Here is a 13790-nt window from a genome sequence, read left to right on the forward strand (position 1 = left end):
ATGACAAAGGTTTCCTCAAGTTTTAATTGTTTCTAGTGATCAAATAACTTTTTCTTGATGTCCCAGAATTACAGGCAAAGTAATAAGTAAGAGTTTACACAAGCAACTGTTACTCCTTATTATTACAAAACAGATGATTTTCAGAGCCCCATATGAATGTAAGTCTTGGCAATTTTGTCATCTTTCTATTTGACATTTATTTCAGCCTAAGTTTATTTCATGAGTAAAATTTTACACTCTGCCCTGGGGCATATTCCCATAATTAAAAATGCAAAGTAGTAAATATTTCAACATACACTATACAGCAGCAACCACAGGTTTTATGGGAAAGGATATTACGCAACGACAGAACTTCGTTATCTCACAGAGACAGTTTTAAATGATGCACCTTGTATACTAACCTACTATGGATACATTAAAAAATCTCAAATCAGTATATTACTGCCTACATATAAGTCAACCCTGATGACATTCTAAGGCTATATTAAGAGAGTCAGGCTCTCACTAGGCATACTGCTTTATTGAGATAAAATGCTATCTGATTTCTCCATTCATTTATTCAACATATGTCCAAATGTGAACCAGGAAAATATTAGAAATGCATTCCAAAAGCAAAAGTGAAAAGACAGATATTGTAGACCAAATCCTTCCCAATTAAACAGGTTTGAACACCACTGTTGATGTGAGGGGTGGCCATCTGTCAGTACATAAAGGAACTTGTGTTTGCACACAAAGACATTGCTCAACCCACATCTGGCTCCTGCAGCCAAATTCTACCCTCACTGGGGCAAACTCCCACTGAAATATATGGGCATAAAGAACAGGCAAAACAAAAAGAACAGGCAAATAAATTTTTAAAAAGCCAGCTATTCATTCATAGTAGATGTATGACAGTAGATGTATCAGAGAATCTGGACAGAATTGAGTTCACAATTCTACTTTCATTTAAAAAAAAAAAAAAAAGAACAAGAAGGTCATGACAGAGAGAATTTGCATATGTGTTAGGAGATCATATTTCTCATCTCATGGCATAAACTTAGGAAATTCTCTTGGATTCTCATGTTTTTTCTCTTCTCATCTCTCTTCCCAAATCATAACCTGTAAGGCACAACTCAGTTCCTACCTCCTCTGGGAATCCTTTCCTAATTATTCCTGCTTTTTTCCTACTCTAAACTACTCTACTTAGAAATTTAGCATATATTTATAAACTTCCTCTAATGTTCTCAATGTCTACTAAGCTAAAACTGGGATTACTCTTTCCCAAGAAGAGTTATTTATATAGCACCAACTATATAATCAGAAGAAATTCCTATAAAATATCAAGTAGTTGGCACCACAGCATCAAAGTTTCTTATGATACTCACTCACTTTGCTCAATATCTGAGATTTCGAGAGGGGCTATACCAACATAATGGATAGGAATATATACTATAGATCCAGACTGTATATGTTTCAATTCCAACTCTTATTTACTGGCTACTATATCATAAGTTAGGCAAATTACCTAACTTGCAACTCTTTTCCTGTACAAATGAGAATAATAATAATAGTGCCTTCCTGATATGGTTGCTGTGAGGATTAAATTAATCACTACCTGCAAAGGCCTTAGGATAGTGCCTAGCATGCATTCAATTCATTTTAGCTGTTATTATTCTAAAGTATGAAATGTCCAATTTTAAAAAGCATATATGGGTTTCTTTAAAATGGAAGAAAATAAGCTAAACTTTCTTTTCTTCTACAGTGAAAAGAAAAGCCTACCAACAGAAACAGATATCCCAACCCCTACTCACACCCAAGACTGGGTGACTTAATTCTTCTCTTTTGTGAGTCACCAATTCTATTCCTCATTTTAAAAAAAAAAACAGGGGACTTCCCTGTTGGTGCAGTGGTTAAGAATCCACCTGCCAATGCAGGGGACACGGGTTCAAGCTCTGGTCTAGGAAGATCCCACATGCCACGGAGTAACTAAGCCTATGTGCCACAACTACTGAGCCTGAGCTCTAGAGACCGCGAGGCACAACTAGTGCGCCCGCATGCCACAACTACCGAAGCCCATGCACCTAGAGCCTGTGCTCCACAACAAAGAGAAGCCACCGCAATGAGAAGCCCTTGCACTGCAACGAAGAGTAGCCCCGCTTGCTGCAACTAGAGAGAAAGCCCATGTGCAGCAACAAAAACCCAATGCAGCCAAAAATAAAAATAAATAAATAAATTTATAATAAATAAATAAAATAAAATAAAATAAAAACAGACTCAACTACTGGGGCATTACTGAGCCGAATCTAAGTGCCAGTTACAATGTAAGTGGGTATACACACACACAATTTAATTCTCACAAAAATTCTTCATGCTACATTTATGAATCCTATTTCACAGTAGAAAACACTGAGGATCAAGATTGTACAGTTAGTAAGTGGCTAAATCAAGAATGGAATCAAAGTACTAATTTCAGATTCCACCTCCTTTCTGCTACATATCACACTACTTGCCTACAATTTCCTTTTTCCCTTAACCTACCCACATATAATTTATAGCAGAGCAGAACATAGAGGTGTTTCCTCAGAGTTCACCCATATGTTCTTGCCAAAGTACATAGCCCTGCAACTTCCCATTTCTGTTCCTCAAGTCTCATGTCAATTTAACTTCCTTTCTTGTAGTAAGAAATGCAGTGCTTACAATTTGTATGGAAACACAAAAGACCCCGAATAGACAAAGCAATCTTGAGAATGAAAAACGGAGCTGGAGGAATCAGGTTCCCAGACCTCAGACTATACTACAAAGCTACAGTAATCAAGACAGTATGGAACTGGCACAAACACAGAAACATATATCAGTGGAACAGGATAGAAAGCCCAGAGATAAATCCATGCACATATGGTCACCTTATTTTTGATAAAGGAGGCAAGAATACACAGTGGAGAAAAGACAGCCTCTTCAGTAAGTGGTGCTGGGAAAACTGGACAGCTACATGTAAAAGAATGAAATTAGAACACTCCCTAACACCATACACAAAAATAAACTCAAAATGGATTAAAGACCTAAATATAAGGTCAGACACTATAAAACTCTTAGAGGAAAACATAGGCAGAACACTCTATGACATAAATCACAGCAAGATCCTTTTTGACCCACCTCCTAGAGAAATGGAAATAAAAATAAACAAATGGGACCTAATGAAACTTAAAAGCTTTTGCACAGCAAAGGAAAACATAAACAAGACAAAAAGACAACCCTCAGAATGGGAGAAAATATTTGCAAATGAAGTAACTGATAAAGGATTAACCTCCAAAATTTACAAGCAACTCATGCAGCTCAATATCAAAAAAACAAACAACCCAATCCAAAAACAGGCAGAAGACCTAAAGAGACATTTCTCCAAAGAAGATATACAGATTGCCAACAAACACATGAAAGAATGCTCAACATCACTAATCATTAGAGAAATGCAAATCAAAGGTACAATGAGGTATCACCTTACACCAGTCAGAATGGCCATCATCAAAAAATCTACAAACAATAAATGCTGGAGAGGGTGTGGAGAAAAGGGAACCCTCTTGCACTGTTGGTAGGAATGTAAATTGATACAGCCACTGTGGAGAACAGTGTGGAGGTTCCTAAAAAACTAGAAATAGAACTAGCATACGACCCAGCAATCGCATTACTGGGCATATACCCTGAGAAAACCGTAATTCAAAACGAGTCATGTATCACAGTGTTCACTGCAGCTCTATTTACAATAGCCAGGACATGGAAGCAACCTAAGTGTCCATCGACAGATGAATGGATAAAAAAGATGTGGCACGTATAGACAATGGAATATTAGTCATAAAAAGAAACAAAATTGAGCTATTTGTAGTGAGATGGATGGACCTAGAGTCTATCATACAGAGTGACAGTAAGTCAGAAAGAGAAAAACAAATACTGTATGCTAACACATATATATGGAATCTAAAAAAAAAAAAAAAGGTTCTGAAGAACCTAGGGGCGGGACAGGAATAACGCTGATGTAGAGAATGGACTTGAGGACGCAGGGAAGCAGAAGGGTAAGCTGGGATGAAGTGAGAGAGTGGCATGGTCATATATACACTACCAAATGTAAAATAGATAGCTAGTGGGAAGCAGCCACATAGCACAGGGAGATCAGCTCGGTGCTTTGTGACCACCTAGAGGGACGGGATAGGACGGGTGGGAGGGAGACACAAGAGGGAGGAGATATGGGGATATATGTATATGTATAGCTGATTCACTTTGTTATAAAGCAGAAACTAACACACCATTGTAAAGCAATTATACTCCAATAAAGATGTTGAAAACATTTTTAATAAAATAAAATTAAAAGTCGAAAAGAAAAAGAAATGCAGTGCTTAGAGCTGGATTCTGAGCTCCCATGCCTTCCTTCTAATGACTTTCTTTAAGTACAAGTTTTTAAATGACTTTTGTGATGCATTGCTTGCTCTGACAAATTGCCTGACATTTTGAAATAATATTATTTTAAAAATTTAATTAAATATTACTCTGTAGTAACTCATAGAAAAGAATTATGGATTTATCTCAAAATTTTAATATGCCTATCCTTGGGGCCAAAACAATCAAGAAATGAGGCTTCTGTGCTCCAATGAAACTATTTACAAAAACAGGCAGTGGACTGGATTTGGTTCATGGATTTGGTTTACAGACCCCTGCCCTAGACTTTCGAAGGTCCAGTGCACTTTTCCACTACTTTATAGTTACTACCTATTTTCAGAATGGTGTTTTAGCCTATGTCACTTGACGACATTCACTGTCAGGGAAAAGATAAATAAAAAGTAATTTGTAAAAGACCTATGAAAACAGCAGTATACTACATAAACATTAGTATTACTTTTTTCCCTCTTCTCCAGCTTTTCAAACTCTCTCTCACTCCTTCTCATTTCTTTCTCCTCTAATAAGGTAGTTTGGCCTAGAAGTAAACACTTTTTTCTCTTTCCAAAAGTACTCAAAGCAAACGTGTTTGCAGAATCTTATTTTAAAAGAAGTAGTGGACAGGGGACTTCCCTGATGGTCCAGTGGTTAAGAATCCGCCTTCAAATGAAGGGGACGCGGGTTCGATCCCTGGTCAGGGAACTAAGATCCCACATGCCATGGAGCAACTACTGAGCCCACGTGCCACAACTAGAGAGCCTGCATGCCGCAACTACAGAGCTCATGTGCTCTGGAGCCCACACGCTGCAACTAGGGAGGAGCCCACACACCACAACAAAGAGCCCGCATGCCACAACAAATATCCTGAGTGCCGCAACTAAGACTCAGCACAGCCAAATAAATAAATATTATTAAAAAAAAAGTAGTGGACATGCCTTTAGGTACCAGAATGAACAAACTTATACAAATCTCATCTTTTAAAATGGTAAGAAATGTGGGCCTTCTGAATATAACTTGTGTCAGCATGTTTTAGGGGAGTAAAGGGAGCAATGGTAAGCAACCGTTATATTCTCAAACTCAAGTAACAAAGTGATTATCAGTTTTCTCATTATAGAAGCTATACGGCATGATGATAAGAATACTGGACTTAGTACTGGAAGACCAAATTTGGAATTCCTTTTCTGCCACTTACTATCTTTGTGATTTAATAACCTACATAAAAGGAGTTGTTATGAGGATTTAGACAGTTAACTATTTAAAAATACCAAGCATCATAAACATCGATTATTGTCGTATTTGAAATTATAAACTTCTTAAGTTCACATCTATATTTTTAATAGAAGTACAATATGATACAGTATTGTACAATACAATTTTTTGGGGGGGCTGCGCCACGCTGCATGTGGGATCCTAGTTCCCCAACCAGGGATCAAACCCAGGCCCCCTGCAGTGGAAGCAAGGAGACTTCACCACTGGACCATCAGGGAAGTCCCTGTACTATATGATTTATAAAGCATCCAAAGTATCTACTGCTAAGTATAAAGAAACTTTTCTGCCAAGGAGCTAAAGATTATTTAAAAATACTCCCTCATCAAGCCAACAATATTCCTCTGAAATTGAAAGAAACCAGAATTAATTGAGTGAGGTGTGCTGGGTATTTTACATAGATTCTACTCATTTAACCTTCACAACAACCTTGAGAAGAAACTGAGGCGCAGAGAAGTGAAATAAGTTGCTGAAATCACAAAGCTCCTAAGTGGCAGCCGATCTGGGATCCACACCCAGGTTAGATTGATCCCAAAGCTCTGTTCTTTTCATCACATAACACTGCCTCTTCAGCTTTTTCACTTGAGGTCCACAGAAAGCTAAGTACCTCACACAAGGTCAAATGATAATTACTTTCAGTGGAGTAGAAGGCAGATCCTTAGATTACAGGGCACTGTTCTACTAGATTAAGTCACCTACAAATAATTTACTATTTTAAAGGTAATTTCCAGACAATTTCTGCTTAATCTAGTTTTGGTCCCCCAAAATGTATATACTGGTACATAGAGTGAAACCAGTCTTTTTCACACTAATTAAAGACATTAGGATATTACCAAGTTTAAGCCTTACATGTGCAAAGAAACAGCTTTAGAATTTTGAAAAGAGAAAAAATAAACCAAAGAATAAGTTTCCTGAAACTCTAATAGTATGTTAATAAACATAACAAGGACATTTTCACTGGAAATGCCTGGAAGTTATTGCTTCCAGGAAGCAGACTGCTTTCTCAATACTTTTTTCCCATGAAATTTAGAGAAACTATTACAAGGCAAAATTGGTTACCGAGGTGCTTTTGAAGAACTAAATCAGTAAATTAGAAGCTTTTAAATCTTGACATCAAATATAATTCACAAAATGATAAAAATATGTGAAATATTTTGTAAATCTATGGCCCCTTTATTTAAACCAGTCTGGTCCTTGAGAGCAGAGGCCTTTTTGTGTGTGTGATAAAATAAAATTAATTTTACCTTCAACTTCTGCTGCTTACCTGTTGCAGAGTATGCTGAGGGCTCCACGTGGACTACAGTCACATGGCAGACAGAGCCTGGAAGTACGATTCAGGTACAAACCCTCCTTGCAGGTTTCACAGCGAAGACCCTGATAGCCTGGCTGACACTCGCACTGCCCTGTGGTCTGGTTGCAGCGATTCACATCCAGGCTTCCGACCACAGAGCAGTTACATACATATCCTGCAAAGAAAAGAGGGAAAGAGATATCAATTAAGGTTTAATGCTTTCCTAATAAAATGAGCTCTATTTTATTTTTCTTAATAAATATTCATGACAACTTTGTAAGGATGGATAAAATTAAGTCTAGTTCAAATTCACTTTCTATCCTATTTAGTTTATTTAAATTGGGAATTATATACAGTAAAGTATATAAACTAATTATAAAACTAACATTCTCAATTTCTTTTTCAGCACTCTTTATCTTCTAGCCCTCTTACCCTATATTCCAATGTATGGGTGGGTCTGTATATTACTAGTTTTTCTGGATTAGAAATCTCCAAAGGCAGGGCCTATGCTTATCTACATGGCACTGAGAGCACATGCTGGAAATGACTACACGTTAAATAATAAATAATCCCGCTATATAGCAGCAGAAGCGCAGACGGTTGACTGTGGTAACTTATACAGGTCAGACAAGATTGTGCTACAGCTGGAATCATGAACTAGTATGTTCTTCCCAGGAAGAAATTAACGGAGAATTGCAACTTTAAGGTGAGGAAATGACAAACAATAAATCCCAGGTGAGAACGTTTACAGGGGCATCCTGATCAGTGGGTTAAAACCAATCACAATTTGAATCTCTTTCCCAAATTAAAAGATTTAGAAAATAAACATTTTCTTTAGCTATTTCAAACAGTTTTTTGAATGAAAATATTTAGAAGTAGTTGGCTTTAGCTTTTTTTAAAAAAAAAAAATCATTTCCAAGGGGCTTCCCTGGTGGCGCAGTGGTTGAGAGTCCACCTGCCGATGCAGGGGACACGGGTTCATGCCCCAGTCTGGGAAGATCCCACATGCCACGGAGCGGCTGGGCGCGTGAGCCATGGTCACTGGGCCTGCGCATCCGGAGCCTGTGCTCCGCAACAAGAGAGGCCGCAACAGTGAGAGGCCCGCGTACAGAAAAAAAAAAAAAAATCATTTCCGTGGGTTTTTTTTAAGACTTATTTTATTATTTATTTATTTTTGGCTGCATCAGGCCTTAGTTGCGGCATGCGGGATCTTCCGTTGCAGCGCCCGGGCTCCTCATGTCAGCACCCGGGCTTCTCTCTAGTTGTGGCCTGTGGGTTTTTCTCTTCTCTAGTTGTGGCTCGTGGGCTCCAGAGCGCGTGGGCTCTGTAGTTTGTGGCACGCGGGCTCTCTCATTGTGGCATGCGAGCTCAGTAGTTGTGGCATGTGGGCTGTTACTCCACGGCATGTGGGATCTCCCTAGACCAGGGCTCGAACCCGTGTCTCCTGCATTGTAAGGTGGATTCTTTACCACTGGACCACCAGGGGAGTCCCAGCTTTAGATTTTTTTTGTTTTTTACATCTTTATTGGAGTATAATTGCTTTACAGTGTTGTGTTAGTTGCTGCCGTATGACAAAGTGAATCAGCTATATGTATACATATATCCCTGTATCCCCTCCCTCTTGCATCTTCCTCCCACCCTCCCTATCCCACCCCTCTAGGTGGTCACAAAGCACCGAGCTGATCTCCCTGTGCTATGCAGCTGCTTCCCACTAGCTATCTTACACTTCGTAGTGTATATACGTCCACGCCACTCTCTCACTTCGTCCCAGCTTCCCGCCCCCCCCACCCCCGTGTCCTCAAGGCCATTCTCTACATCTGCGTCTTTATTCCTGTCCTGCCCCTAGGTTCATCAGAACCATTTTTTTTTAAATTTAGATTCCGTATATATGTGTTAGCGGCTTTAGCTTTTTAATGCAGATACATTTAAAGGTCAGTTAGGATTTGTTTTTTGCTATTATTTATACTCATTCTATTAAGAAGAAAGTATTTTCCACATAGTTTGACAAAGTATCAACATAGGGCTTTCTAACCATATACAGAAACATGTAGTTAAAGTCAATTGCAGATAAAACCTTGTACATATTTTAGGAATAGCCCCCATTCCAAAGTAGCTATGGACCTCGGTTTAAAAAGCTCAGAGAGGGCTTCCCTGGTGGCGCAGTGGTTGAGAGTCCGCCTGCCGATGCAGGGGACACGGGTTCGTGCCCTGGTCCGGGAAGATCCCACATGCCGCGGAGCGGCTGGGCCCGTGAGCCATGGCCGCTGAGCCTGCGCGTCCGGAGCCTGTGCTCTGCAACGCGAGAGGCCACAACAGTGAGAGGCCCGCGTACCACAAAAAAAAAAAAAAAAAAGCTCAGAGAAATCTATGACAAATTATACTTCTGAATAAGTAAGGAACTATCAATATATAAAATGACATTATACATATAGATAAAAGTTTAGCTTGAAAAAAATCTTTAACATAACTTTTGATGATTTTTAAAAAGATACTGGATAAACTGCAAATCCAGAGTCTTAAAAAGAAAGCTATAAAGAAGTTTGCTTCTCTATTCTAGACAACGAAATTAACCTTCAAAATTCTTTATGTCATCACAAATAGCTTATGCACACAAGTCCAAACAAAGGATTCCACAAAGATATTCTCACTTGACCAACTCTTGGCCCACACTTCTTCAGTTCCTAACCTTTGGTGTCAGCTTATCTCTCTGCTCTTCACACCTCTTCTAATTTGTAAATATACCAAATGAATGAATATGTAAGTAATTTGTTTATTTTATGTATATTTTAAGCTTGAGTGGTGAATTAGTTACAAAACCCAGAGGACAGTTCAGATTTCTTCAGCCCCAAACTTAGAAAAGGAATAAGCTTCCCGTCTCAATCAGGATTCTTAGTTTTACTAAGCTACATAAGCATGACATTTCTGTGACAGAGTTACATGTTTTTACATTATTTCTAGTTTCTTGGTTTGTGTGTGTGTGTGTGTGTGTGTGTGTGTGTGTGGTTTTTGTAAATAAGGAAGCCGTGTTTAGTGGTCTGTAAACCTGCCAATAACAACTTCATGGCAAGGCCTTCACTCTACCAAAAATGACCAGAATGCTAAAAATAACATTTTCTTCCAAAATCTGGCAGAATTCCAACATACATTCAATTCCTCCTGCTGGACCAATTTCATCACAAGTTAAACCAAGCAAATTGTGCCGGTGTGGGCAGAATTAGCTCAAGAAAAATGAATGGACTAAAAAACTCTATAATAAAGACTGAGAATTTTATTCTATTATTTCTTTACTAATGTGCTTCCATCTAAAATGTGAATCAGTGTTCCCAATGAATAACATTTTTAGTAAAACTGTTAAGAACTTTGAGATAAAAACTAAGGTTTTTTTGTTTTTTTTTTTTTTTTTTTTGCAGTACGCGGGCCTCCCACTGTTGTGGCCTCTCCCGTTGCGGAGCACAGGCTCCGGACGCGCAGGCTCAGCGGCCATGGCTCACGGGCCCAGCCGCTCCGCGGCATGTGGGATCTTCCCGGACCAGGGCATGAACCCCTGTCCCCTGCATCAGCAGGTGGACTCTCAACCACTGCACCACCAGGGAAGCCCAAAAAACTAAGTATTTTTTTCAATCAAGTCTTATGGATAAAACTTCAGTAGTAACCAAGTTTGTTGGTTATTTATTATTTCTATAGAACTGATTCAGCCTTTTCATTATCCCCTGAACATACTCTTTTCAGTCCCATTCTGTGCTCCTTGTAATGTTCTCTCCTCTCCACATATTTAAATCTGTCCCTTATTTCAAGAATCAGCTGAAATTTACTCCTCCATAAACTCTAATTCTATTGCCCCTTGTTTGAACCCATAACAACAACTACCACCCATGACCCTCATACAACAGTAATTTAAAGATTAAGGCAGTAAAGTGAAGCAGATATGAGTACAGACTATAGAAGCAGACAGCTACAGGTTTAAATTCAGCTCCATCACTTACTAACTTTATGACCTTAGGCAAGTTAGTTAACCTCCTTGTCCCTTCCTTCTCTCATCTGTAAACAGGCATAATACAGTACCTATAACACTCAGGCCCAACACAAACTGGAAGCCGTTTGGAGTGCCGAAATAATTACTACAATAGCTGGAAGAAAGGGATTCCAAATAAAATAATAGAAACACAATTTAGATGGCCAGATTCACAGGCCACAGCTTTGTGATGAGATCTGAAAGCCTGGGATTAGGTTTATTACCATGTCAGTTTTGGACAATGTCTGTGAAATAGAACTAGCGTCCTGACATTCAGGAATTTAAGCTGTGGGTCAGGTAGAGAAGAACAGCGTATCCTTCATATGCTGGGCTCCATACATTACCAACATGGGTGCCTACAAATACAACGATGAAAACAAAAGGGTGTAGGACATGGTTTTAGAGAGAAAAAAAAGAGCATTTATTGATTATATGCCCTTGGTACTAATCATCCTAACGGTAGTGGGGTGAATTGCAAATATTTCAGCAAGAGAAGAGACGATCACCCTAGGGCCAGGATGAAGTGCTATCACCTGATATAGCAAGACAAAAATACACTATCACATTAACATTCCTCTCCAGATTAACCAAAGGGAAGGAAGCTGAAATAAAGCATACCAAGTCAAGTGCCAGGGAACATATGCATCTTTTCAGTTTGGAGCTCAGAATCTGAGGCCCTATCCCAGTGTTTAACCTCAAATGAAATGATCCAAATTAAATGAATAGTATGAGTAACAGTAATAAATATAAAGGACTATGAACATGCATTAAATTGTGTCAGGATAACTCATTAGCTTGTAAGTAAACTCTCAGAGCCTTCACAGTTCTTGACATTCATACGGAACCAGATAGGAGTTAATGCAGAAACAATGCAATTTTCTAGGAGACTGGCAATATGAAAAAAGAAGAAAAGACATGTCAATCGATAAAAGCAGTGGGAAGGACCTATAGCCAAAGACAAGAGATGAAGTGCTGACTTTTTAATGAGGTAGAATCTTAGACACCAGAGCGGCACAAAGGAGTCTGTGACATGACTGATGGTAAGGCACTAGTGTGTATGTTAATGGGAGTGAAACAAGATGAAGAGGACACAAAACGCTAATCACAGACAAGTCTGAATGAAATGCCAAAAGGCTCATTTGGTTGCCTATGAGTAAATATGGAATAAACTCGCCATCATTTGAGTAGAGTGTTTCCTTTCAGTGCCCTATAATTCTTAGGAAAACTCTACAGAAAAATAGAGAAGAGTAACATATATATTAGCAGGGAGACATTTCTTTTTGTTTGGCTTCTGAAGAACAATGAAATACAGTGACTTGAACCCCGAAGAAGAATAAGAAACTAAAATCTGGAGCCAAACTGTTTAAAAATAGAAATATAGGGGGCTTCCATGGTGGCGCAGTGGTTGAGAGTCCACCTGCCGACGCAGGGGACACGGGTTCGTGCCCCGGTCCGGGAAGATCCCACATGCCGTGGAGCGGCTGGGCCCATGAGCCATGGCCGCTGAGCCTGCGCGTCCAGAGCCTGTGCTCTGCGATGAGAGAGGGCACAGCAGTGAGAGGCCTGCGTACCGCAAAAAACAAAAAAACAAAAACACAGAAATATAGGGCTTCCCTGGTGGTGCAGTGGTTAAGAATCCACCTCAATGCAGGGGACATGGGTTCGAGCCCTGGTCTGGGAAGATCCCACATGCCATGGAGCAACTAAGACCGTGCACCACAACTACGGAGCCCATGCTCTAGAGCCTGTGAGCCACAACTACTGGAGCCTGTGCGCCTAGAGCCTGTGCTCCGCAGTAAGAGAAGCCACCGCAGTGAGAAGCCCACGCAATGCAACAGAGTAGCCCTTGCTCGCTGCAACTAGAGAAAGCCCGCACGCAGCAACAAAGACCCAACGCCGCCAAAAATAAATAAATAAATTTATTAAAAATTAATTAATTAATTAAACACTGCACTTTTCAAACATCCCTTACCAAAGCCAAAAGATGAAAATTTTAGCCCTAAAGAAAAAAAAAAGTAATTTTGTTAAGAAGTCCCGTAAGTCCCCTCTTTATGCAAAAACACCTGTCCTGGTAAGAGATTATCTCCTTGAACATATTAAAGATCTTTTCCGGGCTTTTCATACACCTGGTAGGCTTCTCCCTGCATTCAACTTTTAACCAACTCGTGTCCTTAGCTCAGTAAAAAGTCCATTATATCATCTACAGAATTTTAATTATGTTTTGGTAACTGCAGCTACTTCGATGGGAGTTTTTAGAAAAATATTAATTGTAGTAATATGGCCTAATTAATGTGTCCTTTGTTTCTCTGTGCCTGTTTCTGAAGTCCTTTCTGAGTGCTGTAATTAACTATGATGTCTGAAGACTAAGGCAGTTTGATACAATAGTGTGTTAGCCTTTTGCAGATAAAAAAGAACTATAAAAGAAGTGAAAGATTTGAAAAAGACTGAATAAGAAAGTGAAAAAAATTGTGTCCTCAGTCAATTCATGATGCAAATCTCATAAAGAAATGTTCATTGATATCAGCACTGTTGCTGAACTAAAATGATTATGAAACAAGTATTGCACTTAAGCATAGATACTGAAAAAAATACTTGTAAATACAACTAACACAGAGCACTCACAGGAATCTGATTCAGGAATATAGCCTGAAATTCTATCTATAGCCTCTTGCAAAATTGTGGAAATACCTTTGCAAAACTCAATCTCTGACTCCATTCCTTCAACAATCATTTCACTCTTGCTTTTCAATATCTTCAGATATTGAAACAATACAAAAAATATATCTATTAAGAATACCAAAAAAAAAAGGAAAGAAAAAC

At 39.1% G+C, this 13790-nt stretch overlaps 1 protein-coding gene across 1 annotated transcript in view; it reads right to left on the reverse strand.

Moving 5' to 3' along the window:
* The window catches only part of MEGF9 (multiple EGF like domains 9), an 84984-nt gene that overhangs the window by 35440 nt on the left and 35754 nt on the right, over positions 1 to 13790 (reverse strand). The window contains exon 2 of the mRNA XM_019946481.3: positions 6932 to 7133. Coding sequence (XP_019802040.1) covers positions 6932 to 7133 — 202 coding nt within the window. The remainder of the gene's footprint in view (positions 1 to 6931; positions 7134 to 13790) is intronic.

This window comes from Tursiops truncatus, chromosome 6 (genome assembly GCF_011762595.2).
Source record: "Tursiops truncatus isolate mTurTru1 chromosome 6, mTurTru1.mat.Y, whole genome shotgun sequence".
NCBI classification, from domain to species: Eukaryota; Metazoa; Chordata; class Mammalia; order Artiodactyla; family Delphinidae; genus Tursiops; species Tursiops truncatus.